The sequence below is a fragment of the Gambusia affinis genome, linkage group LG23, assembly GCF_019740435.1.
Source record: "Gambusia affinis linkage group LG23, SWU_Gaff_1.0, whole genome shotgun sequence".
In the NCBI taxonomy this organism is placed as follows: domain Eukaryota; kingdom Metazoa; phylum Chordata; class Actinopteri; order Cyprinodontiformes; family Poeciliidae; genus Gambusia; species Gambusia affinis.
In genome coordinates, this window is record NC_057890.1 from 4,458,837 (window position 1) to 4,485,692 (window position 26,856).

At 40.4% G+C, this 26,856-nt stretch overlaps 2 protein-coding genes across 6 annotated transcripts; both read left to right on the forward strand.

The window, feature by feature from the left end:
• Nucleotides 1-2,744: 2,744 nt before the first annotated feature.
• On the forward strand, nt 2,745-18,343 carry nap1l1 (nucleosome assembly protein 1-like 1). Of its 5 annotated transcripts, none has more exons than XM_044108805.1 (16): nt 2,745-2,886; nt 6,092-6,118; nt 7,449-7,537; nt 8,417-8,519; nt 11,242-11,383; nt 12,572-12,664; nt 12,795-12,923; nt 13,029-13,100; nt 13,191-13,330; nt 13,413-13,558; nt 13,640-13,659; nt 13,746-13,868; nt 14,658-14,690; nt 14,771-14,821; nt 16,213-16,249; nt 18,252-18,343. In XM_044108805.1, exons 2-15 carry the CDS (start codon nt 6,102-6,104, stop codon nt 16,216-16,218), a joined length of 1,164 nt encoding a protein of 387 aa, XP_043964740.1. In that variant the 5' UTR covers nt 2,745-2,886; nt 6,092-6,101; the 3' UTR covers nt 16,219-16,249; nt 18,252-18,343. The 5 variants fall into 5 exon arrangements, with proteins under 5 accessions (XP_043964740.1, XP_043964741.1, XP_043964738.1 ...); XM_044108806.1 differs by having other exon boundaries at nt 12,572-12,652; XM_044108803.1 differs by lacking the exon at nt 16,213-16,249 and having other exon boundaries at nt 12,572-12,652; nt 12,789-12,923.
• A 1,145-nt stretch (nt 18,344-19,488) lies between these two features.
• On the forward strand, nt 19,489-24,861 carry phlda1 (pleckstrin homology-like domain, family A, member 1). Its single transcript, XM_044108807.1, has 2 exons — nt 19,489-21,801; nt 23,340-24,861. Exon 1 carries the CDS (start codon nt 21,016-21,018, stop codon nt 21,760-21,762), a length of 747 nt encoding a protein of 248 aa, XP_043964742.1. The 5' UTR covers nt 19,489-21,015; the 3' UTR covers nt 21,763-21,801; nt 23,340-24,861.
• Nucleotides 24,862-26,856: the final 1,995 nt, after the last annotated feature.

Sequence of the window (26,856 nt, forward strand, 5' to 3'; positions counted from 1 at the left end):
TCAATACATTCTCTAAAAAAATGGATGGCACCGATCCGATATTACTATGTGTATCGGTCACGATATTGAAAAATATTCTACATGGGGTATCGTTGACGATGTGCTCGACCCGTAAGTCAGATCTATTCTGTGAAATTCTTGGTGCTCTGAGTCAGGCTTGATTATTTATTTCACATTATTCTTAGAATTTCTGAAACAAGGGTTGATGCAGTTTATTTTTACATATTTGACCAAGGTAGTCAATTTATTGTTTTTCACTTTGTTTCTTTCTTGTTTATTTCACATTGGCTACTATACTCCTGATTGAAGACATGAAAGTTGAGTTGTTTTTACAGGTTTCACCAAGCTTGTGAAGCTATTGGTGTATGTAGTTGTACAGTACTGGTGCAGAGTTATGAGATAAATTTGTAATTCAGTACATAAAAAAAAAAAAAAAGTGAATTCAGCTGTATTTTTATATCGGATCAGTAAACCTCAGATGTCGATATCAGAAGTGAAAAAAGTGGATCAGTGTGGCAAACCTTAAGACATGCTGTTCACCGAACCTGACGGGCAAAGATGGCGTTGATCAAAGAAGCAACCAAGAGGCCGGCGGACACTCTGGAGGAGTTGCAGGGATCTACAGCTCGGGAGAAATAAGAAGAAGGTGGGAAAGTGGAACAGTTCTTTTGGTTAGATCTCATTTTCTGCTCGGGCTTCAAATTCTTGGTGTTCTAATGAATACACCATCATTAGAATGAAAGAACTATTACATCAACGAACTGTTTCAGGAAATCACTTAATCAAAGCCGTACTCATGTCTTAAATAATTTTTAAATTAAATCTTTAATCTGACGGACGTGACTTAGTTTTTCTTTTTATTCTAAAAGTTTTTTGGAAATTACACTACTTTTAGCTATACATTGAATTACAGCTCACGTATGTTGTTATGGATGTTAATTGTAATATTTTTCAAGCCTTTCCAAGAACCCGGTGGAGGACTACAGATGAAAAGTAGCCTCTTCGGCTAAATCTGGCATATTTACATGATGCATTCATGTTGATTAATATGCAAGGGGCTCCTTAAAGAAAGAAATAAAAGTCACACATTTTAATTTCAAACAAGACGGAAGCGGCATCAGAGTATGTAGAAAAATATGGAAAAAAGTACTATAACAGGGCACTACTTAGGTAAATTCATAAAAACTAACACACACCCATATGAACAATGAATTTATCCCAGTATGTCCAAGTCATATTTTAGATTTGATCATTTTATCATCTAGTAGCAACAGAAGTCGCCATGGTGATATGAGGTCAGTCAACTATGAAAGATTGCATGACAACAAAAATATTCCCTCATCAAGATAAAATCAGAGAGACGAAAGTGACACAAAAATATAGTTTAAATACTGAGTTAATTTAAAAAGCCAAAGAAGACAGAAAACTATTAGGAAATATTAGAAAAAGAAATGAAACACATCAAAAATGTTTTGAATTTCTTCTTTAGCCGTATAAAGATTGTTGATATGGTGTCGTACAAGAAACAAGAATCTGCTGAGCAATGCATCGACCAGAAACTCTGATCGAGTTGCACCACAGTTCTTTTTTACTCTTTACAAACGGAAACCAGATGAGAATCTAAATTACAAATAACCACTAAGTGAACTATTGCGGTTATTTTTGAATGAATTCTCAAACTGTGAGTGGCTGAATATGCTTCCTGTGTGCAGGGCTGGTGGCAGATTAAACAGAGCTTTCATTTCCTGTTTTGAAAAGGTAATCTTAACAGTCCTTCAAAAATGCTTACAGGTTGTTGCATAAACTACATAAAAGTAGTTTATGTTGAAATGAAATCATCAGTGGTGATTCTACTGGAAAATGTGACTATTAATAAACAAAAGGTTTTTCTACCAGTGTTTCTTTCCTTTTTTTTTTTTTTCGCAGAATCTCCATCTTCCCATCCGTTCTGACCAGGATCTCAGCATCCCCCACAGCATAACGCTGCCAACACCATATTTATTTGTAGGATTCGGTTTTATCTCAGGAAAACACTTTTTTATATGCTTGCAACATCCTCTATCGGACTAAGACTATGAAACTAAATATAATGCTTCATACAGTGTTTTTTGTGTGCCTCTCCTCCCCCATAAAGCCCAGATTTGTGAACTGATAGTTATTTTGTCGAAATAAATCAGCCGACGCTGGGCTGTGACTAATTCACTTTGCAGGTCAGGTTCCAGGACAGCATGGGCAGTGAGCCATACTTCCTGTACCTTAAATCATAACTTGCTGCATGAGATGTAGGTTGGAATATTTTTGCCACCTACTCCTGTTTTAAACTTCTCCGTCACTATCTGTGCTGTTTGTTCTCTAACAAACCTTTGAGATCTCCATAAAACAGCTGGATATGTGGTCGACACAGGTGGAGGCCATTAACCAATCAGAGGAATCCTGAAGGGGATCGGTTGCACCGTGATCTTGTGGTTCAGTACATTGAAATATGTGCTTAAAACGTGACAAAATATGAAAAAGATTAAGGAATGTGGATACTTAATCCACTTAATGTGGATACATCACGTTCTGATGTATTTATGAAAAAGAAATACTGAAAAAATAAAAACGCTGAAGAAGAGCAATAAACAAGGTTTTGTGTTTTTACATTAGCATCATTAATATGTCAAGATAAGGAGGATGCTGGTTTTGATGATGAGACTTCACCCTCGCCCCTCCCATGAGCAGCGTTGCCTCGGCGACAGCAGGTTTACGTGATGACGTCAGATGTATATGAGCGCAGGCGGCGGGATCTCTCTCCCTTTTACCGCCATCGGAGCGGAGTCTCTTTCTTCAGACTACCTAACTGCGCAGCGCCGCTAGACCAGTTCATCCTCCGGCCGCAGAGCGAAGGTAAGCGACAGCGCTTGGGAAGGGCTCGGTTGCCGACGCCCAAAACTTTAGCGTTGCCCACGGAGTTCAATTTTCAATCAGTTGGCGAAAACGACGCGAGGAAGACGTTTATCGCTTTGCTAATGCTAGTCCAAACGAGATAGCGGCAGCAGCCATTGAGACAGGCTCCTCCATGATGTGATAACGTTACACGCCTGTAGAGGAATAAAACAACGGTTCTCCGTCTCTCTTTGTTTTACCGGAATGTTTTAAATAGTTATTCCTCTTAACATGACAACACGTTAGGATAATTACTATAAGCTTCGACGTTTATGGCATTTGTTGACACGTGTTTAGGTTCTTGTATTTTCGGACTTAACGTTATGTTTTGGCACGGTAATACTCCGGGTGGGGAGCAGCGGGTGGGACGCTAGGAGCTGACCGCACGCGACGACCGCCAGGAGTCTTGCGGAAGACAAAGGGGGTTAAAACGTGGTCTCGGAGACGCTTAGTAACTGGACCACATTATGTAGCTGGGGCAGCCTGCCTGCCCTTCGGACTGAGACGTTCCTCCCACTTGTTCGGGCTGAGTGGTGCGCATCAAGCTAACAGCATAGAAGCTAGCTAACTAGCCTGAATTAGTGGAGCTGCTCGGCGGCAGAAGCGGGAGGCCCGGCTGGAGTTGCACCGGGTAACATACCGGGGCTAAATACTGACCTACATTTATAGGTTGACTTTTGCGTTTTTGGGGACTTCTTTTTTGTATTTGCATGGAGTCTAAATGTTGACACACGCGCAGCCTCCCATCCAGGCTTAGACTAATGGTCTGGCAGACCTCAGCGTGCAACACGTGGTCGTGGCCGGGATTAGGAGGAGAACGGCTCGTCTCTCCACAAAAGAAAAGCTGGGCCCAGTATTCTGCTGCTGCGGTTCTGTTCCTGAACATCTTTCTAACACGCTGGGGTTTTACTGGAGGAGCTGGGCCAGGAGGGCCTCTGCTGCCTCGGAGACCCGATCCTGGATTAACTGGAGAGATGGATCTTTCTAAATAAACATGTTTTTATTTTTAGTTGTTTTTTTTTAATTTTTTTATTTGATTGTACAAGATTGAAATGCTAAACCACCGTGGCTTGTTTTGAGATAATGTTTGCTTAAAATAAATTCTTAAAAAGAAAACAAAAAAAAACCTTTTTAATATACCACATGGGCACATGTCATTAAAGTAGAATAGTGAGGCAAAAATTATTTTCATATTTCAAAATCAGAAAGCCATATTACATAGACTCATTATATATGTAAGGATGCATTTCAAGCACATTTGGATAATTTTGGCTTAAAGTGAATGAAAAGTCAAAATGGAGAGTGTCTGGGGAGAAAAAACATTTGATTGCCCATATCTAGTTTTTTACATTTTTCAAAGAAATGTCATTATGCTGTCCAGGAATTTACTGTCCATTTATTTACAGGACAAAAAACATAAGTCAACACCAGCAGATGACATGGCTGCCAAATTAATCAGTGTAGATACTTAAAATTATACTTCAAATAACTTTGGTTCTGTGCTTCTCCATTCTCCCTGCAGACTGTTGTACCTTGCTGTCCTAATGAAAGGCCACATTTAATTCAACCTGAGTGAACCACCAAGCAATAGTGCATCAGTTTTTATCCATCAGATGGATAAGTTGGTATTTGGTGGGATTCCAAGCCTTGAGAATCTTCTCCAAACTCTTAAATGGGCTTGACAGTCCTTTTGAGGATGCTTGTGAGACCTTTTTTTTCTTTCTACTTTTTCCTTCCTCTCAACTTTCTTTTTTACAAGCTTGGGACCCGCACACTTGAGCAACCCCCTGTTGGCTAACTTTATTTTAAATGCGTCTTTAAAATAAAATCCTGTGACTGCATCTTGCTTCAGCTGCAGATCTTGGGATGTGGAGTCTGAAATCAGACTCGTAACATTTCATTTACAGATTTGATCAAACCCAGAACGTGGTTTGCTTGTTGTCGTAAGAGCATTGTTGCAGCAACATTTTTATTTATTTCATTTTTTTAAACCTTAAGGCTAAAGCTGCTGGATCAAAACAAAGATGTCCCCCATGTGATGGAAGAAGGCCAAACTCTCTGTCGGCATGGTAATCTAGTCTTCCCAGCTCAAGTGGGAAAGAAGTAAATGTGTGGTGGTGTAAATGAAAGCTAATGCTAGTGGTGTAGCCTACACCGACGTGATCATTAGCTAAAAATGGAGATTTGGACGGAAGTTTCTGGTTGCACTATCCTTCAGACAACGTGGGCTCAGACTTTGATTATTCTCTGATTCAGGATCCGTGTTGAGTGGGAAGGAACTTGACTGTTTATGAATTATTATTATTTTATTTAGCCCTGGAGGCTGTTGTTGTATTTCTCCATCATGCACAGAGTCCAGACATTTCCAGGCAGGTTTCTCTGAACAGAAAGAAGATGCTTTGATCTCTTCATTGCATATAATCTCTGTGGAAAGCAGTGAGACTCCTGACTCCATTTATTCTTCCTGGACGAGGCGTCGTCCTCATACTCGCTGATCGTCATGCAGATATTCTTTAACAACATATTTCTGTTGCTAGTGTCAGATGACTTCGCTGTCCCAATCGTTTGTTTACATCTGATCATAAATGTTGATTAGAGAGCTGTGCCAATCAGGTTTTCACTGAAGACACCAATTTCTATTTAAAGTGTTTTGTTCTTTTTAAGATTTGATCTGCTTGATTTCCCACCTCAAAGTTAAGTCAGCAGTCAGTTTACCACCATTTTCTCAGCCAGTCTGTCATTTAGTGCTCCACTTTTTGATAAGAACTATTTATTACTCTTTTATTTTATTTTTTTAAAGCTACCTGTATGACTCAGCAATTATAGTCCCACAAAAATAAATATAGGTCTTGTAAAGTATCCCCATTTCCTTCATTCGGACATCGGTCACAAAATGAAGTGTGATATGCATCATCAAAATACACTCAGTAACTACATTTAATTATATTTTCAAATTTGTTGACCTCATTGAACAAACAATAAAAAATAATGATGAAATGAACAGTTGTGACAGTACATGGCATTGACTGTAATTTATCATGAGAACGATAAATCAGAATTCTTATAAGAAATTTACTGTAATAAATGATACAATAAATAGCCATCCTTATCAAGTATAAAATGTTTTAGCTAAAGACTTGACATTGTTTTTCTTTTATCTCTGCAGTATCATCAAGATGGCAGACATTGACAAGTAAGTGTTGATCACCATTTGACCCCCTGACTTATTTAATCCGTTATTTTTCAGGTTTTTTGGTCTATTTTTGTTACAAATTAAAAGAAACAAATATACATCACCTCAAACAAAAAATATTCTACAACGAAAATGTAGCACAACTATATAACAATTAATGACCAATTCTGCTATAATATTTGATGTTAATTTAAAAATATTTGCATATGAATGGGAAATCATATGTTTATGAAATCTCCCTAATATTAGCAATAGATTAACTACATAGCTCAGAGTTTTCTTTCCAAATTCAAGCTTGACTATAGCATCCTTTCAGCCTGAATGTGTTTAAGTCTTATCCTCAACAAATTTCTCCCAAAATGCCCCCTTGAGTTAATTGTTGTCACTTGACACCTGCTGACATCAGCGATTCCGGTGTGGTCTGCGTGGCTTCACCTCTAGAGGGCGGCGTTACCAACCAGGTCTTCTGGCTACCACCACACATAAGGGTTTTCTTTTCTTTCTAACATTTGAGCGAGCGACGGTGACTGTGATCCGTCGAGAGCTGAGAGCGGCTCGGTGAATGTCGGCCGTCACCGTGGGGACGGATCCGTCTCCCTGACAGCCAGCCATTGATTATTTCTCACCCCGAGCTGCAGAGAGGCTAAGCTGCTCAGCTGGCGATGGTGCTTTTAAAGCAAAGTGTTGGAGCTCAAAACATGCTGCCCTTTACAGGTTTAGCAACAGAATTATCACTTATTTTAGAATCATTGATTAATCGATTAATCAATTGAAACGACTACAGTTATTTTAAAATACTTTCTGAAAGGACTGAAAAGATGAATCGATTGAAATGAGTACTATTAACATAATTATGAAATAGTTTTTGTTAGGGCTGAAATGATTGATTGATTGGAATAATCAAGTAATTTAGTAATGATTAATGGTTGGTCTACAAACTCAAAAGGCCGTTTGGTGGAGGAAATAAAAACACCCAATGTATTCAAAGCAGCAATTAAGCCAAAACTATACAAACAATATCTACATGTTGCATTTAAGTTTGCATGTTTTAATGTATTTCTAATATTGTATAAAAAAGCAGTTTGAAAATGAAGGATCTGTAGAATGTGGGATTATTAATATAAAAAAAATCAGACTTAATCATCAGAATAATCCATCTTTAAAATAATCGCTAGTTTCTGCATGTGATGGCGCTGCTCTCTCAGTTTACCTGCTGAAACGTGTTCAGTGATGTTTCTGTGGACTAGAAAAGTGTGTGTGTGTGTGTGTGTGTGTGTGTGTGTGTTTTGGTTGACCGCGGTCTGTCTTCTCCCTCTCCACCCCCGAGCAGCAAAGACCAGGCTGAGATGGACCCTGCAGACATGGAGGACGTAGAGGATGTGGAGGAGGAGGAGACCGGAGAGGACGAGAACAGCAAAGGTCGGCTTTCAACCGGAACAACCAACGTCTTTTGTTGGGAGTGAATTACTGGCTTGTAAAAAATAAATAAATGAATACCAGTGGGGCAGTCATGTTCTTCTGGTTAAACTAGCATGACACTCTAATCCTCTTTATTTTGAATGCTGCTGGTGTTCATACATTTCCTTTGATGCCCTCAACGCGCTGCTTCCTGTGGAGAGAAACACTGCTTCTGCCTAGTCCAGTTCAGACTGCTTCTGCATGTAATCTGGAAGCTTAGAATGCTCTCTCTCTCATATACACACACACACACACACTCCAGAGTCCCTATTTCAGGTTGTTGTAGCAGTGAGGTGACGGGAACTTCACCAGCAGCTTTGTTTTCTAGACTTTGCCAGTCCTTGTGTTGACGAATAATTTCATCGTCTCCCAAACAGCAGCTGTTCTTTTCTCTCTCTCTCTCCCCCCATATTCTTTCCCCAAAGAAGCATTTTTGTTTGAAAACTAGCAGCTTGAGAAACGTATGTTTGTTTGATTCCTCGTCTCCTTTAATCTTCACGCCTGCTGGCTGAGATTTGATAGGTGCTAGCAGCGCATGGAACACAGCAGCTGTGCTAGTTCTCATCAGAAAACGATGCCACTTTGTTGCTATACGCCAGTCCTTGTGTTCACTAACACAAGGACTGGCATATAGCAGTCCTGTGTTCTGTAGTGAGTTTGCATCACATTTTTATCTGACTGGATAAAAACTCTACATGTTTTTATCTCGTTTGCTTTCCTAAACCTGTCAAAAACATCATACTCTGAGTGAACTCAAGATGGCAACAGCAGGCAGTGCTCAAGAAAACAACAGATTGGATGCATGTATAATTTTTTCTTTCTAAATCTGTTTGCTTGCAGCTCGTCAGCTCACTGTGCAGATGATGCAGAACCCACAGATCCTGGCTGCGCTGCAGGAAAGGCTGGACGGCCTCAACGGCTCCCCATCAGGATACATGGAAAGGTGGGAGACTTCGCTTTTCCTGTTGAACGCTGTGAAATATGTAGAGCAAACCGTTTTTGGAAAGCCTTAAACTATAATCTGAAGTGTTTTTTTTTTTAAATTATTCATTAGGGAAAAGTAAGGGTTTTTAAAATATTCTTATCCGCTCATCAGATATTTGAAAATTTTAATTTTATGTAAAATAATTGAAGCTAAAATGTAAAAATATGCAGATTTAGTAAGCTGCCAAGTAAAAATGAGTGAGTTAAAACAACCTAAAATCCTTTTTTATATATATATATATTCTGGTAGTTTACAGGGTTGGCATGATGCTATAATTTTAACCTCACTTGACACATTTTCTTGTTGGCTTTCTCTGCCCTAAAGAACTAATATATTTATTGCTACAATACTTGAATGTCGTTAGCGCATTTTCAGCAACAGGGCAATTTTGACTGCTTTACATGATTTTAGAAGAAAAATAAAACGACAAGCAAAAATCATTACATTGCAGCAACGTATACTTGTAGGATGAATGCTGGGATGATCACAGGAGAAAAAGAATCAGAATCTAGTTTTAATATGTGTTTAGCCAAAGCTTTTCCATTGTTTATAGTGTTGAATAAAACCTGCATGTTTCTCAGCTGGTTTCAATGTGCTGTGAAGGGCATTCCTCTAGTACGCATTAATAATAATTAGAGGATAATACACTGAGGCGCTTGCCAAAACTAAACTCAAGGAACAAAGAGAAGACGCACTAATCAGAACCAGAGCTTTGATTTATCAGCAGGTTGGATGCAAGCCCTTTTTTTTCTGTTCAACAAACATCAAAAGTTAAGAATACAACTATTTTCAGTCATTTTTTATAAAGCTTAGAGACATTCTTTGATAAATAAAACAGATTCTGTTTTGTTTTTTTTCTTCCCCAACTGGAAAGCAATAAAAATCCAAAAGTCAATTCAGCCCAGGTAGTTGGATTTCTATTGACATACCATTTTGCAAATTGCATTTACAATTTTTATGAAATTAGTGCATCGCAAAACTGCGATGGAAATGTTCATGCAATTAAGTTGATGTTACTACTGATGGAAAATACAAAGAAGACAGCAGGAAATGGTAGGATGATGATGACAACACTGAATGTTTTTTTGTTTTTTTAATGACTCATCGTGTGAACAAACTCATTCATGTGATTTTAATTGCGTTGCTTATTTAATGGAAACATCGCGACTGTGATATTGTTTTTCAGGCATTATTGAATAGTTTTGCACACATTTGTAAACGCATCTAATGAAAAGCTAAAACTAGAGTTGAAGAACACCAGGAAGACATGTCACTGTGATCCTATCGGTTCTGATTAGTCTTAGAATCAACGCTCGGGAGAACTTGGATACATCACACCTGAAATACAAACGAATCTCAAACGTGAAGGAGTGTTACAGTTGTTTTTTGTTTCTGTTTTTTTATGCACTCCTCAGCTTGCCTGTCTGCTTTGTATTCATGTTACAGAAATGGTAATTGTAGCTCAGCTTCGGTTCTCCTCACCTACTAGGTTTTCCTAAAGTGGAGCCGACCCTGTCTAAGACTCATTGAACCCAGCTGTTTGGTTCTGTGGGAAACATCTCTCTCTCTCTCTCTCTGTGCCTCCTGCTGCTCCCCTCCTCAGCTGAACCCCCAGCCAGCAGCTCTTTGATTAGTGTGTCAAGTGTTTGGCAGTGGCCAGTGAACTCACCAGTTCCATCCCTGCACTCGGGGACCAAACACACTCCCTCGCCAGCATCGGGCCGGCACTTTAATTTGCTGCACAGCAGAGAAGCCCCCTACTGTACTGGTTCTTTCCAACTTCTAGTTGGGTGGGCGGAGCTTCAGGAGGTTTAGATGGTGACATGTGAAGTAGATGGAGCAGCTGGAGACCCGGTTGCAGTTTCTTTTCATGTTCCAGCCACAAACAGCAAGTGGATTTGATGGAACTGCAGCTCTAATTACAGTAAATGTTTCTGCAGATTGTTGCATACAAACCAAAAGCTGACAGTGTTGTAGTGTAAATGTTGGCAACACATTAGCATATTGCCTTAATGAGGAATGACCTGCTTTGTTCCAGATGGCTGAATTTATTTATTTATTTATTTTATTAAATCTGTAGAATTTCACCAGAAAATGGTTGGTATTAAGGTAACAAAAGTAGTTTAAATGATTAAATGGAAAATGACTGTAATTTTTTTTTTATCCTGAATTCTTAGCTGCAGTTTGAGTAAATTACTTGCAGGCAGATTACTGGTGTTATTTTTATTAAATACTGGCTGGTAAATGGTGTTGATGAAGTTCATCTTTTTGGTTGTTTTATCTAACAAACTGTAGCTTTCATAATTCCAAATCACTTTTAATGGTCATTAAGTCTAATGAGCAATTAATCAATAACATTAAATGAGATTGATTACTTCTATTTGTTTTTTTTTTCTTCAAACTCAACTTTGAGAAACTATATATATATATATATATATATATGGTTTGGTTGCGTTTTATTATTTTATTAGGTTTTGAAGTAGCTACTTTGCGTTGGTGAAAATGTAACTTTATGGAGTCCAGCAGTGATGGATCGGTTAAGTTCATCCTCCTTTCAGCGCGTCTACCTTCAGAGTAGAGCTGCTGATTACAAGCCGTTTTGTTCCTATAGGAAGTTCCTCTGTTGGGATATTTAGCCGTCAGAGCTGACCCCTCACAGCACGTTTCTGCTCCCCTACAGCTTACCGAAGGTCGTAAAGAGACGCGTGAACGCTTTGAAGAACCTGCAGGTCAAATGTGCCCACATCGAAGCCAAGTTCTACGAAGAAGTCCATGAACTGGAGAGAAAGTACGCAGCGCTCTACCAGCCCCTCTTTGACAAAGTAAGTTGGTTTCTCTCTGTTCACATGTAGCATCGCTGAACCCATAGCTTTGTGTTCAGCGGTTCTGGAGACTCTGTTTGATTGGAGACCAAAGTTGCAACATTTGTTCCATTTTCATTGCTGCGGTTCACCTTCACTCTGCACTGTCAAACAAGCCAAACTCTTTAAAAAGTCTGTTCAACGCCTCGCCTGTGGGTGGCGCTGCACCAAGGCATGAGAGCAACTTCCTTCTTCACGAAATAAAAAAAATGGTGGTATAGTAGTTGTAGGATTTCTCTTTTCTCTTGCACTAGAGGCTTGCGGTTGTTTTGGTTGTATTTACCCAGAATGCCGTGTGATATAGTTTGCTTCCTGCTTTTGGAGCAGCCTCTGTTCTGCTTGCATCCACATATACATTCGAACTGCGCCGAGGTTTCTAGGCTGACCAGCGTTAACTTTTTTGATTGTGCATTCACACCTCCCCGAGCGAACTAGAGTTGGATTGAAGCGGACCGAACAGGACTGGTGTGAATCCACCCTGAGTCTTAACCTGCATTTCCTTAGTAATAAGCCAACATTGGTATTCTAAGATTTGATATTTGTTAAAAATATTGGCTGCTGTTCCCCATGAGCAACAAAGGCACTTCTTTGCTCTGGTCCAGAAGCCACCTGGTCATGGTTTTTGGGACCATTTCCCAAATGTTTGTACCAGTGGAAATACAGAGAACTGGTTCTGAACGGTTCCAGAACCACTATGGGAGCCTCAGCTCTCTGCCTCCACCTCTTGTAGTCCATCAGTCCTTCAAATGTGGAAGAGTTTTCCTTCTTCCTTGTCAATAAATGCCTCTAACTCTATCCATTTTTGATTTATAAATAAACCAAAAGCATCTTTTTTGTTGTTGTTTTTCATTTTGCACTATTTTAAGCTAGACATAAGAAAAAGTGTAAAAGTGAGTAATAATAAATCAGTATTATTCAAAAGTTCTAGCTCTGTGCTTTAGTCTTCAGAAAAAATTTGAAGTTGATTTGAACTCTTCCAATTTTCTTTAAAAAAAAAAAATCTGAATATTTAATCGACCAGTAAATCCTGACTAAATTCAACAATCAGGCCTGAAGTCACAAGTTGCCTCCTAAACAGGAAACATGTTTATTGAAACTACAACTAGTCTTTTTCCTGACTCATCTTTTTTTTTTTTTTTTTTTTTGCAGAGAAGCGAGATAGTGACAGCAGCTTACGAGCCCACAGACGAAGAATGCGAGTGGAAGACCGATGAAGAGGAAGAGCTGACAGTAAGTAAGCAGGTACAGGTGACGTATACAACCGCATGCTTCCTGTCTCCCTTCAATCCAATCACATCTGTCCATCACAAATCAATAAACACGAAAGGCTTGTCAGTGCTTTGTTCTGTCGTGTTTTTCCCCTCTGGTTCAGGATGAGATGAAGGAGAAGGCCAAGTTGGATGAAGAGAAGAAGGACGAAGAGAAGGAAAATCCCAAAGGCATCCCAGAGTTCTGGTTAACAGTATTCAAAAACGTGGACCTGCTCAGCGACATGTTGCAGGTACAGACCAGAAAATGGGTCACAAACCATGTAATTAGCATGGTTTGCTGACACCTGCTGGCCGAGACTTGATAGTCCACTAAACGGCATCATTTCCTCTTTCAGGAGCACGACGAGCCAGTTCTAAAACATTTACAAGATATTAAAGTAAAGTTCTCTGATCCGGGACAGCCAATGGTGAGTAGGCATTATTTAAACAGTTAAAACAAGGAAGTGAAATGCTACTTTTTATTTTCTTATATCTGGGGTCTTTCTCTCTCTCCTCAGAGCTTCTCATTAGAGTTTCACTTCGAACCCAACGAGTTCTTCACAAACACAGTGTTATCGAAAACCTACAAGATGAGGTCGGAACCGGACGAGAGCGACCCGTTCTCCTTCGACGGGCCGGAGATCATGAGCTGCGTTGGGTGAGCAGTCGCTCCCACTGTTGATTCTCGCAAAGAATGCTTGTTTTTTATTGTTAGTTTGTTTTTTTTCTTCTTCCAAAAGATGCACGATCGACTGGACGAAGGGAAAGAACGTCACGTTGAAAACAATCAAGAAGAAGCAGAAGCACAAGGGCCGCGGCACGGTGAGGACCGTCACCAAGACCGTCCCAAACGACTCCTTCTTCAACTTCTTCACCCCGCCTGAAGGTAAGAGACGGCTTTTCAATTCGCTCAAGGTTTTTTTTGTGTCTGGTGGCTTCACGTATCGTCTTTTGTTGTTGTTTGCAGTTCCAGAAAACGGAGAGCTGGTAAGTGTTGCAGCGCGTCTTCTGTCCATTCGTCTCCTCGGTGATGCTGTTGTTTGGAGTGCGAGACATTGAGCGCTTGTCTTCAGGACGAGGACTCCGAGGCGATCCTGGCAGCAGACTTCGAGATCGGCCACTTCATCCGGGAGCGCATCGTACCGCGCGCCGTGCTCTACTTCACCGGCGAGGCCATAGAGGACGACGACGATGACGTGAGTGTTCTCTCCGACAAGACTGGGTCAAATGTCTTCAAAATAAAACCTCACACTTTTTATTTCTTTTCATGCTAGATCAGATGTATATCATTTTTTTTGTTGCTTTCTTTTCTTAAAAGAACTTATTTCCAAAAAGTGGCTTTTATTTCATTCATATTTCAGGGCCAGGCTGTGAGAATAAAATCGTCATGTTAGCAGGAAGAATGATACAATTTTACCAGGGAAAACTGCTGCACATGTGGCTCTTCAAAGTAGAAAGTTGATTGCACCATTGTTTCAAAGTTTTACTACTGATGATAATTTAATGCGTTAATGATGTGTTATAAGATTGTGTAAAATTTATACCAAAGTACAACTTCACAAGATGCTCAACATTCTTCATTTTAATTTTTAATTTAGTTTTTCTTATTGGGTTTCTCGTACAATTAAAATTTTTATTCTGCTTGTATTGAGACTTCCTTCTTTTATTTTGACTTTATTGTTGCATGACTTTACTCTTGTAATTAAAAAATAAAGACATCGCCTGTCCCTAATAATTTTATAGTTGACCTGAAATCAAAAACACAAGATGGCCGTCCTGGCTGCACTCGTATCACTGTGAACTATAGAAAACTCCACAAGTGGGGGAAGAAAAATCAAAATTTTCCAAAACATTTGATCAATCGATAAAATCAATTTATCACTCAGCCTTTACTCTTTAGCACGGTAACAGATTTTTGGTTTCATTGTGGCTTCCAGGCTCTGAATCTAAAGCATTTCTTCTTCTTCTTTCTTCTCCTGTTCCAGTACGATGAAGAGGGTGAAGAAGCAGACGATGAGGTAAACATGGCTTTAAAGAGCTGAAATGAGGCGAGCGTTGAAGCAGAGTTGCTCACGTAAAGCTGCTTCTCTCCAATCAGGAAGGCGAGGAGGAGGCCGACGAGGAGAACGACCCCGACTACGACCCCAAGGTGAGCTAGTGAGAACACGCCTTGATGACTTCCTCTAAAGATCTCTGGTGTCCTGAGAAAAGACCTTGCTCAGCAGTTCCCTGCTGTCGGCTCAGGACGCTCCAAGCAGAAGGCTAGCTGCAGCTAACGCTAGAGCTACACCCGATCCCTCTGCAGTGCACTTGTCACGTTCCTCGGGGGTCCTGAGCCGCAGCAGGAGAACAGCTGTCCTCCCAACACTCTTCAGATCTCAGCATACAGAATACACTCTGTCAAATTCAGCTGATTCACAGCCACTGTATCTGTGGTTTCCCGCTGAAAGACAGGAATATAAAAGCCTTTTTTTTTCTTTCCTCCTCTGCATTTCATCTTTTAACAGTCGCTTAAAACTGAATGCTGCATGCTGAAACTAAAATGATAAAAATAACACAACTAGTATCCTTTTAAATAGAAAGTGTAAGGCTTAATTCATCCTAGTTGGTGTATTTTAAGTGGTTAGTCCTGCAAGTGCTTTAGTTGATTTGTTTTTAGATAATGTTGAACAATTACAATGTAGCACTATTTTCATAGCCAAAATCCTTATACAATTCATTTTTAATGATCATATTACCTGGTTTAGAAAGTGCTGTATTGTTTCCATAATTATTCTGCTTTTATGTCATTTTAAGATTTATTATATAATTCTGATGATCACAGCTCACAGCTAATGAAACCCCAAAATTCAGTTTGTTAGAAAATTAGAATCACAGAAAAGCAACCAACTAGAGAAGTCTGATGAAAAGCGTGACCAATCCTCATTCAGTGATTGGCTGCAACAGTTACTGAATCAATTTGCCACACATTTTTATTTTATTTTTTTTGTGCCACAGTTTTAAGGTGAACTTGAGATTTTCTGAAAGCCTAGCCTGCTTTAAAAGCAACCATCAGTTCATCTTTGCTGTTCGTTCTGGCGCCCCCTACAGTCCTTATAAATATAGACTTGGATTTTGTGGGGGGGGTTTTGAGCAGGTCGAGACAACAGTTCTCCTTGAGAAAATTTAAAACGTTCATCCCTTCCTCGCATTTTCTACCAAACTTTTTCCTTCCACTCATCTTTCCATCATAATTTAGCAGTGATGTGAACTGCTTATTTTTCTAAGAAACTGAATTCTGGGTTTTATATTGTTTTAATCCTCAAAACAAACCAATGGCTGGTGTAGCTCTATACAAGTAGCAGGCAGTTTGTAGGGATGCTTCACGGCTCTGATCAGTTTTCTGTAGCTCTTATTTCTGCTTCCTCCTGAGCTCCAAGGTCTTTTGACATTTTATATTCTGCTGGTTGTGCTTTAGGTTTGTTTCCTGTTCATTAATGTTTCTTCATCTTCAGTCACTTGCATCTTTTGTCAGCTACTCTTTAAATTTTTCCTCACTAGGTTTAAATGGTGACTATAGACAAATAACCCTATCCTGGTAGGTACAGCTTGCGATTTGTCAGCTTACTACCATCAACCCCCTCCCACCCCTCCCTGCCCCACCATCCTGCCACTTTGATTTATTTAGTAGTTGTTTTTTTGTTTTTTTAAAGTTTGACTTTCCTCCTTTTGGTTTCCATCCGCCGTCTCTCTGCACTCCCCTCCCACTCCTCCTCCTCCGCCGCCGTCCTGCACTTGACCAAAAGTACTAATCCACCAGTTTGTTGTTGGATTTAAGTTTTTTTTGGTTTGGTTTTTTTATTTTTTTTTATTTTTTTTAGTTTAACCCATGAGGTCAGTATTTGCACCTGTACCATTTCTGTGTATTGAATCTTGTCCAGCCCTCTCCTGTTTGCTTATTTTTGTTCCTGCTGTGTTGAAATTCTGGTTTCCACAAACACCCAGAAAGGCTGTAGGCCGTACACCCAAAAACTAAATTTTCTTTTAATTTCTTAAAAATAAAATTTTGCATTGGTCTTAAAAAAATTGAGTCGGACGCAGACCATTGCATTCTGTAACGTCAGGCGGATGAAGTTACTTCTAAGTATCTGCTAACATACCCTTGCTAATTAGCTAGCTTTCTTTTATTTTGCTATTATTGGTAAATCCAAATTTCTCGGCAGCTGACTGAAGCTGGTTTTTGTCACTGGTTTGCTTTTGTTCCCAGCACAATGCAATAGAGAAGGTTCTGCTAACCATCTCCTATATTGTATTTTTGGTCTTGAGTTTCATTCAATGCAGTATTAAAGTCTTAAATTTGACTTGCTGAAACCTGCAGGGTGATATGGTGCTTCTGCTACTGAAGTTTAATCTGAATGCTTTATACACATCTCAGCCAATAAGTGTGACAGCAAAGTATTTGATGTCTTGCTGCCCATTAACATGTCATTCGTTGTCTTATGCTACATGCTAATGTGCTTTAATGTCAGACATGACTGCTAAATCGTTTCAGGTCAACCTTAAGATGCTAACCTGAGAATTAGATGTTAGTCAGCATGTGCTTTCTATAATGAGATTAAAAAAAAAATAATAATAATTTTATTACATTGCTATCAGAGCTGATTGCAGAGACACCCGAACCAAAGTGTGACGGGACGTTAGTTCTGTTTGGGAATTCCTGGTTTCTGTATCCTGAGATGTGAAAAAGATTTGAAGTTTAGTTTCTGCTGCTGCCTCACATTGACAAAATAAGCTACAAGCAGAGTTGAAGGATTGTTTTTACGTTTCAATTGTAGTTTATCTGATTTGAGTTGTAAAAACATAGATTTTCTGTATTTTTATCAGAATTCAGGAAAGTCTGCTCTTTGTCAGGTTTTAAACGTGTCCAGTTTAAAAATAAATAAATAATTTCACAGATTCTGCACTTTTCTGTAGACAAAGTTATGGTGGAAATTCTGATAAAAATGAAAGTCCATCAAAGGAATTTTGGGAGCTTTAAGATTGTAAAACAGTCAGGCTGCTTCTTTTAAAACCTTTGTACAGAATGAGGAAGAGGCCACCAGGCCAGACATGAATGCCTCTCTAAAGTTAGAGATACTAAACAAAGCAGAATCACTGAAAAGAATAAAGTAATGCAGTGGCCCAGTCAAAGTCCAGATCTCGATTTGATTGCGAGATGGGACATGGTACGGATATAAGTTTAGAACCTTGTAAAGAACAGACTTGTATCGATGCCCAACTTCTTTGATGAAAAGAACCAAAAACTTTGTGATGCAGTAGCAGGAAAAACCCACTGGGGACATTTCCATTACATAACTGGAGGACTTTAGTCGCCAATATAGTTATTTTACCGAGTGTCCTCATCGGCCTGAAAAGCCCAGAATCAGAGCACCAACTTCTTACAAGCCAAATAGACGCTGCTCACCATGACCTTCCTTCAGGCAGTGTGACCTCTACAGCTACCAGCTGCTTGTTGACCGTGGCTTCATGTGTAGGCTGTCTTACTGTCCCATGTACAGAGGCGTGGCCTTGACACCCCACCCTGTTGTGATTTGTTACAGAAGGATGGAACCCCCCCAGCTGAGTGCAGGCAACAGTGAGTCCTTGCCTAGCTGCGATGAGGATCAACTGCACTGTACTTGCTTCTCAAATTTAAACAAAAACAAAACAAAAGAAAAAAAAACAAAAACATACAAATTAAAAAAAAAAATAGTTACTTATCGCCTTATAATGTTTTGTATTTTTCTTGGTAGGGAATTTGAAGAAAAAGTTTCCAGATTTTTGTTACAAAACCAGTGGTAATGTACTGCGAGCTGTTTGGCTCAATATACATGATATTTTACTAGACCTGTTTCCTCCTCGTCCTTCTCTGTACAATAGCTAGACGACGGGAAAATGTCGCCCTCAAACAGCATGACCTTGTTTCTTCACCGCTAAACTAGTTTGGGTTCTTGTGAAGTTTTTTGGATGTGTTTGCTCTTAGACAACAGCTGTGGTTTAGACTGCAACATAGAGGCATCAATTCACACCACCAACAACCCCTTCCTATTGTTGTCCCTTCCTTCCCACCAATGTCCAGGTTAGTTGGTTCTGGCTGTCCCAGGTGTTGTTTTTTTTGTTTTGTTTGTTATTATTATTAATGACGCCTTGAACGCACTTGAACTAGCACTGTAGCATTGCCAACAACAAACACAAGACCTGCAACTTGGGTGTTCATTCCCGTTTGCCCAACTTTTACCTTTTCTCCCCAAAACAGACGCCAAAGTTGTCTGCCTACCAGAAGCGGCTCATCCTCAAGGTTTTCCCTCTCGATACATTCCAGTAAGCAGACTGGCTCAATGACGAATCTCTTGGTCTGCCGCTGTTCAACTGGACGGACTGTTAAAATAGATCAAACCCCCGTTGTTTGTGTCGACCTCCTTGCTCCTAGGGCTCGGCACAAGCCCGGTTGAGTCTCTCGAACATTCCAGGGATTTCTGTTGAGTAAGGACTTGGCAACCTGTCCCGTAACCTCGTGATAAGGCTTTTCTTAGGCTCGCTGTGGCGTGGCTGTCGTCTATTCTATTGCACTTTGTTCTAGTGTGTGGTGTGCCAGTGGTGTCGCGTCATCAGCTAGCAGAGTATTCCTTGTGAGCAGCACTTTGTCACTCTCTGTCTAAAAGGACCAGAGGGGACGATGGGCAGGTAACGACGCTCTGGAGAGCAGAAGTCGTTGCTCTGTGGTTTTTAAGTGCATTTCCTTTCCTACTGAAAGAGGCACATTTTCAGAAGCTTTATCAAATCTTTGGGCAGATGTAGCACAGGGATGAGCAAAAAGTGTCGGGAGTCACCTACTCTTAATACTATCCCCCGTTTATCACACTGACCTCTTGTGTCACCAACTTGTCCAGACTAAAGCCCAGCGGTTGAAGTCCTTTGTACATTTATTTAATTCACTGTGAAAGGGGGGAAATCACATGGCCATCGTTTTGGCCAATGACCTTCCTCCATCCCTGCTTCCACCTTCTTCCTTTTTTAAAAAATTTTCTCCTACCAAGAATGCCACAGAAAGTATGTCAGAGCAATACTTAAAGCCAAGAAGGGACTATGAAGAGGAATCCTAGCCTGCCACCCTCCTGGTGTCTTCAGATGTTTGTTGTGTTGGACCTTACCGTGTCCTCTGTGGAAAGCCGGGGGTATCTCTTATTCTGCAGGGAGCATTCACATCATATTCATTGAGAGAAGATGCGACTGGGCCTCTTTACCGTCACTCCTGAGCAGCTGTTGTCAAGGCGAAATGCTATGCTACAAAAATACTAATGTACTCAATACCTGTACGTGTATGTTCCTGAATAAATTGGTTAAACATATCTTCTTGTTTGGTTTTTTTTTTCTTGAGAACCTTGAAATAAATGAAAAATGTTCAGACAGGCACCTATTTCCCAGATAAAGACCTGTTTATTTGCATCTTCAATTTTCAAAAATGGTAGAGAAATTTCTTAATAGACTACATTTATTCACTGAAAAACATTTAAGTCATCAATTTGGTTTTAGAACTAATCGATTCACCTTAATGGTTGTAATATTTCTTTACCTTTGAATAAAGTTTACTGTGGGAGTATTTGCTACAGAAAGTAGAGATGTGGAGGTAAAGCACAGCTGTAAACCAAGCTATCTGGAAGATCAGTACCAATATGGTAAAAGAAAAACTAATCTTTAAGCGAAGTTGCTCTAAATCAATTGTGGAGTCCTTCAAGGCTCCATCCTAATTTATTCATATAATGATGAACTCTAAAGTTTTGGAACAGTTTTTACATTTTATATTTGCAAATGACAAATCTAAACTAAAGTGGAAGCCATTTATTAAAAACATTTAAAACTTTTTCTGTCACAAAATTAACTTTTTAGACCGACTCTATTCTTGTACTGTTGTACGGACCTTCATCGTTCCACGTTTCGCTGTAACTATATAAAAAGTAACCTTAAGAAATCTTGAAAGTTCCTGTGCTTTCGTGGAGTTTTTATTTTTCGCGCAAAATTCCGCCAGAGGGCGCTGTGGTGCTATATTTCAAACACATGGCACTTCATGGACTCTTAAGGGGTTTGCACTGGAAATGAAATATGACCACAAACTCATCAACCAAGAAATATACAGTAAGAAAAGGCGAACCGCAGCAGTGATAATAAATATGACATCGTGGAAGTAATGTAGATTAGAACTAGTTGGTAATGGATGGATGTAAAAGCAGCCTCAAGGATTCAAATTTGTAGTAAAGTAGATTTTCTTCTGCAAACTTTAAAAAGGCAAGCAAAAAAAGAAAAGAGAAAAATCTCAGGGGAGTGAAGATGGAGGTCTCGCTGTGTAGTATAAAGGGGAGTCTTAATGACCGGACTTCCACGGTGTCGGGGGGTTTCACTCTACTCAGGGGGGCGGTGCACTTCTCCAGACCCCTCCCGCCCCCAAAAGCCGCTACACAAACAGTGACCGGCAGGCAGACTGCTAGTCAGGCGCTTCTTCCACATCCAGCAGCCACAGCTGCATCCCGTGCCCGCAGCGTCTCCGGGATAGAACGCCATCGATCAAGCAGCGTCCGAGCGTCCATCAGGCTGGAGGTCCGCAGCGGTCGGCCGAGCATGCTGGAAAACGGGAGGAAGGTGTACAAGGAGGGTCTGCTGGAGAAGCGGAGCGACGGGCTGCTGCAGCTTTGGAAGAAGAAGCACTGCGTCTTGACCGAGGACGGCGTGCTGCTGCTGCCGCCCAAGCAGCACGATCACCCGCAGCAGCAGCACGGCGGCGGCGGCGGGGACACGGGGAAAGTCAAGGAGCTTCACTTCGCCAACATGAAGACGGTGGACTGCGTGGAGCGGAAAGGCAAGTACGTCTACTTCACCGTTGTCATGACTGAGGGGAAGGAGATCGACTTCAGGTGCCCGCAGGACGAGGGCTGGAACGCGGAGATCACCTTGCAGATGGTCCAGTACAAGAACCGGCAGGCGATCCTAGCCGTCAAGTCGACCCGGCAGAAGCAGCAGCTGCTCGTCGTGCAGATGCCCGGGCAGAAGACCGTCCGGAGCTCCCCGAGCGTGGCGTGACCCGCGGGGAGCCCCGCACACACCGGCGCGCCTTCAGCGGTAAGACAATGGGAAAAAGACCGGGGGAGAATAAAGGATGAAAAACAAAAAGAAAAGCATGCCATACTATAAATTACAATAAAGACTTTTTGACTCAATTTAATAATTGTTAAAAATCATAAAGTCTAAAAGATATTTATTGAAACGGCTTAGAAATGAAAGGGCAGTAGGCCAAGTTGGTAATTTAAAACGCGGAAGCTCCTGAGGTGTTGCTGCGTAGAATAACTTCCAAATTTGCACCATGATGTAGTGCAGCTCTCGCTGCTCCACTCAGATTTCCACACACGTGGCTTTTCTGTGGCAGCAGCTGATTTGTGAGCTTCTAACACAATTTGAAATGATTTTTTTTTTAAAACCGGTGACAGGAAGTATATTCAAGTGCCACATCTGCTCAATTTTGTTTTTCAGACAGGGCCGACCCAAAGTTAGAGGGGGGCCTGGGTTGGATTGGATACAAGCCCCCAGCAGCTAGTGCAGCAGCACCTTGTAGATCTGTTTTTAGATGACTCCAATGACATCACTTTAAAATTATTTTTCCGATGTTGATACATTTTTTGTTGTTCTCCATAAAATACAATTGACAACAAAACAAGTTGTGAGTCTGTTGGAGCTAAAGAGCTTTTGGACAGTTCAAAGTACTCTGCTTAGTGAATGTTTTTCACTAAACGGAAAGCAAAAGTGCTGATTCAGACAAGAAAAAAAAATTCTTATCAGAAACATAATGTTTTAAAAATCTCAAAATGTGTTTTAAAAGAATTCATAAAGTTAATAAATTCAGTTGAAGTCCAACTAGTCTAAATATGTATCCTTTTGAAACTACAGCTGTTAAATGTAACTCATACTTCTTAAAAACTGCACGCACCACAAGGGGGCGCCAATTCTCACTGACTAGAAATGCTAATGCACAAAGTCTTTAAACTGATAGTTTAGAGTTTTTGAAGAAAAGCTTCACAGTGTTATAATCAGTATTAGTTTCCTTACCTCTTGACAGATGACGTCGCTCTATTTTTATTTTTATTTTTATAAACATGAATAAGCACTAAGTGTGGTGGAATGCCAGCTAGAAGCTAATCAGATGGGCACAATATTTCAATTAATTTTGGATATTTAATGCAGAAAAGGTGTAAAATCTTCACATTCCTATGAGACACATGGCTAGGGATGATTGTCGTTGTTTCCCTGGTGACCCATGGGCATGACCTCTGCTGGAGATAGCAACCCTCCTGATGAGGTGTGACTCCTCTCTAAAACCACCTAGAGTTGAGGAAACTCTAGGTGTTTGTTTTTTTATGTAGAAAACAATATCAGACACAAGTATTGACAATAGGTTTTGTAGTTTCACAATAGCCTTTGCCTGCACTGCTTTAGTGAGATCAGCAGTTTAATCTATGGGAAATAGGTCTATGGATTTTGTAATTACGCTTACCTTTGCTCTATAACTGCAAAAGCGGTTCTATTGTTGTGCCCAGAGTGGGGTTTTACCTTTCCTCTGCCTCTCTCTGTAAACCACAGTCAGTCTAATTGATTCTTATCCGCAGGTGAATCTGACACTCGGCCGAGGAAGACAATGAACCCAGGCTTCATCTCCCCCTGCTGCTGCTTCACCAAGCTCCATTCTCCAGGAGAACTGAACACCCCACACCCCAAATCATGATGTGGTCTCCACACACCAGCCCCCCACTCCTCTTTTCAGTACAGAGACTTGCTTCACAAAAGACTGATGGACTAAAAGCATGTGAGAAAACATCTGTATTCTACCGTGCAATGGGTTTCATCCCCTATTTATTATACCTGTATATATTTTTTTATATATATATATAAAAAAAGAGTTGTCTGAATGTCAAGTGTGAGAGTCACTGGAGGTAGGCATTTGGTCGACGTGGACTATCTAACAAACTGGAGCCTCGAGGGAACGTTTGGTGACGTTCCCTAAAGGTTACGAAGCCTGAAACTTTCAAGAGACGATGATGAGGAAAGGCTGGCCCGGTGACACGCCAGTCCTTCCTGTAGCTTTTAGGGAACGTTCTCTCAACGTTCCCTAGGGTGGATGCTGTATGTTAGTTGAACCAGCTCGTTATGGATAAGACGTGTCAATGCTTCTGGTTTTATTTTCTAACAGAGCCAAAGACTCATTTGATACATTTCTCTTGTTGCGCAGTGTTTCCTCTCACTTCACTAAACATGTACAGAACGAGAAAATGATCATGCTGTGGATTAACGGTTGGGTTTATATGCTTGATTTCAACGGTGTATTTTAGTGTTTCCATTGTGTGCTTTGATTGCTTTCCGCAATTTTATTTTGCTACATTTGTAAATTGAAGGGAAAGCTGTTGCTATGTTCATAAGTGATGGTTGTACTCTGGCTTTTTAACCATGGACAATAGGTTTAAGGTGACTATTTCAAAAACTGAGCTGCTTCAGAGACCATTTCAATTCTTGGATTAAATCTTAGTGGAAACGTAACACCACACTAAACTTAGTTAGATCTCGACTGATCAGAACCACACCAGAATCGTCACAATCAACAAAATGGTTGTCTTGTCATGAGGCTTGTTGTGCCTCTGATTACAAGATTTAGCCAAAGCTCTTTCTCTTGGCTACAGAAACCAGGAATTTATTGAAATAAGTTAGCATCTGAGTGATTCGCTTTGTTTGCTTGTGATGCGTTTGGTTTGTATGCTGAAGTTGGAATTTTGACTTGGTAAATCAGAGCTTTCCAATTAGCTCAGGTCCAAAATGTTGCACTTCTGAAATGTTGTCTTGTTCTTGGCTATTTCATAATAGTTATTTAAAAAAGGATTGTTCAAATGCAAGTGTGAAAAGGTACGAAACAGAAGAGTAAAACAACAAAATAGTGGCGTGTGAATACACAATAGAGTAAGAATTGGCAATTGAGCAAGGTTTGCTATTTGTACACTTTTTGTTTTTCTTTGTGGCAGAAAGTAGCTGCGTAGCCAGCTAATGTAGCTTCGTAGCTGTTTGATTTGTTAGCTTACCAATAGCTGTCCGTAAACAGTGTGACAATACAGATTGTCAAACTGTGTGTGACAATACAGATTGTCAAACTGTGTGTGACAATACAGATTGTCAAACTGTGTGTGACAATACAGATTGTCAAACTGTGTGTGACAATACAGATTGTCAAACTGTGTGTGACAATACAGATTGTCAAACTGTGTGTGACAATACAGATTGTCAAACTGTGTGTGACAATACAGATTGTCAAACAATCCTTTTTAGACAGCGTTGCTATTGGTTATTTGGCCAAATACTATGCTAAAAGCTATGAGCTTGGATTGTAATTTACTGCTTAGCAATGCTATTAGCCTCAACAACAAACACAGCAATGGGCAAATCTCACTTGGTTTTGAACACAAAACTGGAATGCATTTGTAGAATCCTTTTAAAATAAAGTAAAAATGCTGCCTGGCCAGCCGAATTTGACAATTCCTTAAATTGGTGTGCTAACTCTGATTGATAGCACTCCTGGTGTGACAAGATCCTAAATAACGACATCAAAATACGTGATGATAAAGTCATTCTATAATATTGCTTTTTGATGGTCACAAGAGGAAAAAGTTTTTCTGATCTCAATCATTTAACCTCTTTACACCGTCTCTGTTTCAAGTTGTCTCATGCTGATTTGTAGCAATTTACTGAAGAGGGACAGCTAATCCTTATCCATTACTTATAATTAGATCCAGATGGCTTTTGTATGACTCGAATCACAGAACAGCAACCATCAAAAAAGAATTTTACATTTTAGTAATTGCAAAAAGAAGGACACACCTATCCAATTTAGTCTCTGTTACAGCTCAGTTTTTTTATGTTTGGAAAGAAAATCACTTCTGTGCTAAACAGATTGAAGGCATGGGAGAGTTTTTATGAGGAAGTAAACATATTAATACATATAAAGGTAGCGGTGCAGAGCAACAGTCAGTGCCACATGTCAATCAGAGGCTTCAGAAATGTCTTGTGTTCCACCAGGACGTATTTTGTCTCACTGTGGCTCATGATGTTTCCTCTTTCCTGGGCGGGTCTCCCACCGCTCACCAGCGTACCGCAGTTAATCCAGCACATGCCTCTGTGTTGCTGTCATCTTCCACGCAGGGCCAGAGCCGTGCCCTTTATCTGACGCGGCCGGCACGATGCTTCCCCGACATGCCTTCCCGTCTTCATCATTCCGCACTGTTAGGAACCACTGTCCAATTTCTTATTTCCACTGAGATTTATTTTCATACCTCGAGAAGATACATTCCATTAAAAAAACAAACAAAACAAAAAAAAAGAAGACTAAACCCGCCCAGCGTCTTGTGTGGTTTCTGTTTTTCTCCCGCAGCAGCAGATGAATGGCAGGACCCTGTGGCTCAGTGGGGTCACGGTAATGACCTGTTTAAGTGGCTCCCACTCAGTCAGTCTCCAGCCTTTCAATCCTTTACAGCCGCTGAACCGCTCACCCCGTGTTTCCTGGTCTAAATGTAGCCGCCACACAGAGAGTTGGATTTCACTGCCAGTTGCTGCCGCTTACACAAACTGCCAGTGTGTAACGTGAACGTCGCACGTGGCTTCGGCCACTCTGTTGTCTAAAACCCCAGTTAATTCAATTAAAGTGGGCTTGTGTGACGGCACCTTCGCTGATCCGTGGAGGGATTTGTGCTGCATCAGCGTAATGTTGCTCAAAATGAAAATCTGGATTTCACTTTCAGCTGCTGGACGTATCCATTACGCAGCTGTTGGTTCTTGAAAACACAAGAACCAACGTAATCATCGGTAATGAGTGTGAACAGTATTTGTCACGCAGGTTTCGTGATATGTAGTGTTACGTTAGCTTTCCAAGTAATGTAAAAAAAAAAAATGCAACTGGATTCATAACCCTTTGCTACTACGCCTTGGAAAAGTCCTTAAACTTGCATTTTCTCCATTAAGCCAGGCCAATTATTTTTTTCCTCCACGTTATTGAAATAATATTCAACACTGACTCACGAATATACTTTTGAACACCTTTACATTTCGTCCAGATAAACTTTGAAGAAATTTCACCTTAAGACGAACGAG

Excerpts from the sequence above, each read along its gene's own strand:
- nap1l1 (XM_044108802.1), top strand. Across the intron at positions 12,665-12,794 it reads AGCTGACAGTAAGTAAGCAG|GATGAGATGAAGGAGAAGGC; the intron begins GTACAGGTGACG and ends CCTCTGGTTCAG. Across the intron at positions 14,691-14,770 it reads GTGAAGAAGCAGACGATGAG|GAAGGCGAGGAGGAGGCCGA; the intron begins GTAAACATGGCT and ends CTCTCCAATCAG.
- phlda1 (XM_044108807.1), top strand. The coding sequence starts at position 21,016 with ATGGAGGTCTCGCTGTGTAGTATAAAGGGGAGTCTTAATGACCGGACT.